General features: G+C 42.1%; 1 protein-coding gene across 1 annotated transcript; it reads right to left on the bottom strand.

Annotated features, from left to right (window-relative positions):
- Positions 1–326: 326 nt before the first annotated feature.
- On the bottom strand, positions 327–833 carry LOC138358234 (uncharacterized). Its single transcript, XM_069315893.1, has one exon. It carries the CDS (start codon positions 831–833, stop codon positions 327–329), a length of 507 nt encoding a protein of 168 aa, XP_069171994.1.
- Positions 834–2,183: the final 1,350 nt, after the last annotated feature.

Genomic DNA, 2,183 nt, shown 5'->3' with positions numbered 1-2,183 from the left:
TTAATAGTCACGTTTTATCTACTAGGAACAAATATTTATAAATCATTAGTGTCATTATTAAGTTGTATTATTGCTCTTTTATTAATTACATTTATATTAACCTATCATCAATATCAATACAAATCAATTGTTTCTTATGCCCAGAAAATAGCCCCTCCAGCTAAACACTTGGGGACTGTAAATTGTTAATTGTATCTTCTGATTTGAGTCTGTGGGGATAACGTTCCTATTAATAATATTTTTCAGGACACGTTCTTCCATTTTATGAGCCGTCGAAAAGAAGTTCCTGTAAAACAGTCTAATGGGGGTTTAAGTGTTGTGTTAGTTCACTCTTCAGAGATTGCATGGCTTTTCACCTTTCTTTTATTGATTCCTTCAACATAACCGTTAGAGAAGCCATTGTTGATTAAGACCTGTTTTACTCTACAGAGTTCTTCATCTACCTGCCTCCAACCAGTGATATGAGTGAAAGCCCGGTCGATGTAAGGGTTGACAACACTAGTTTTGTACCTGTCTGGGCAGTCACTGTTGGCATTAAGGCACATTCCTATGTTTTTTTCCTTAGTGTAGACTGCAATATGGAAGCCACCATTTCTTTCCACGACTGTTACTTCTAGAAAGGGCAGCTTCCCATCCTTCTCCATCTCGTATCTGAAATTTTGCCCGAATGCCTTCTTCAACTGCTGCAAACGTCTGACATCAGGTACCTGCATAAATATGTCGTCAACGTACCTGTAGTATATGGCGGGTTTCAAGTCCGTGTCAACTAAGACCATCTGCTTTATGGTACCCATGTTTAAGTTTGCAAACAGGACACCTAGGGGAGAACCCATGGCGACCCCCATCTACTTGCTTATACATGTGCCCATCCGGGCTCAAGAAGGGTGCCTCTTTACTACAAGCTTGGAGTAACTTCCTTAGTATGCTCTCTGGTATGTCATGAGGAGTACAAGCCGGATCACGATAAACTATGTCCATCATCATCTTAATTGTTTTGTCCACAGGTACGTTGGTTGACAGCGACTCCACATCCAGAGAGGCTCTTATCCGTATGGCCCGTGCTCCCCGCAGAAGGTCAACGAATTCCTTTGGAGACTTCAGGCTAAAAACAAAAGGCACCTAAGGAGTCAGCAGGCCATTAAGTCGTTTATCCAGTCTGTATGTGGGTGTTGGTATCTGGCTGATGATTGGCCGAAGAGTGTTTCCAGGCTTGTGGGTCTTGACATTACCATATGCGTATGGGAATTGAAAACGATGGTAAACAGATTAATTGAAACTGTGAACGCCAAGAAATATGGACTCCACCGCCGAATGTTATCGGGGAATACAAACCTGGTTACGCATAGGGGAATATCAAGACCCACAAGTGGACCACATTCACTACATTTAACCACCTTCCCTACTATTCACCCCCTTTCTGACATTCAAAAACTTTCCTACTATTCACCCCCTTCTCTAACATTCACAACCTTCCCTACCATTCACCATCTCCCCTATCATTCACTACCTTTCCTAACATTCACCAAATTCCCCGTCCTTCATAACATTTCCTTCAATTCATCATCTTCCCTGCCAATCACCACATTCACTATCTTTCTCCACCTTTCCTACCATTCACAACCTTCTCTACTAAAAACCACCTTCAGTATCATTCACCACCTTCCTTAGCTTTCACCACCATCCCTATCATTCAACACTTTCTCTAACATTCAGCACCTTTCCTAAGTTAGCACTTTCGCCCAGTAACGACACAGCATTGCGTCGCTTTCGGCGGCAAATTGGCAGCGGCTTCGGGAGGGGCGCACAGCGGTTTTGGATATTAAATGCATATACTCTTGTAGGGAATTTCATTGCGAATACATTGATACCAAAATGAAAGACCTAGGACCAGAATTGAGGTAACAAAGTTGAAAACAGTATATCCATTTTATTAGCACTCACTGGGATTATGCTCCGTCACTTTCTCTGTTTGCTGTGGGTGGTACGCCTGGCTTTTGGACTTTATATTTGCATATACTCCTGTAGGGAATTCTATTGCAAACACAATGTTACCAAAATGAAAGACCTAGGACGAGAATTGAGATGTCCAAAGTGAAGAGAGTGTACACATTTTATCGCTCTTATGCGCTCCCGGGTAACACGCACTCAATTTCTCTGTTTGTTGTGGATGGTTTGGACTTTTG

The sequence above is a fragment of the Procambarus clarkii genome, chromosome 7 (genome assembly GCF_040958095.1).
Source record: "Procambarus clarkii isolate CNS0578487 chromosome 7, FALCON_Pclarkii_2.0, whole genome shotgun sequence".
NCBI lineage: Eukaryota > Metazoa > Arthropoda > Malacostraca > Decapoda > Cambaridae > Procambarus > Procambarus clarkii.
The sequence above is the reverse complement of the archived record's forward strand: the minus strand, read 5'-3'. Positions and strand labels throughout refer to the sequence as shown.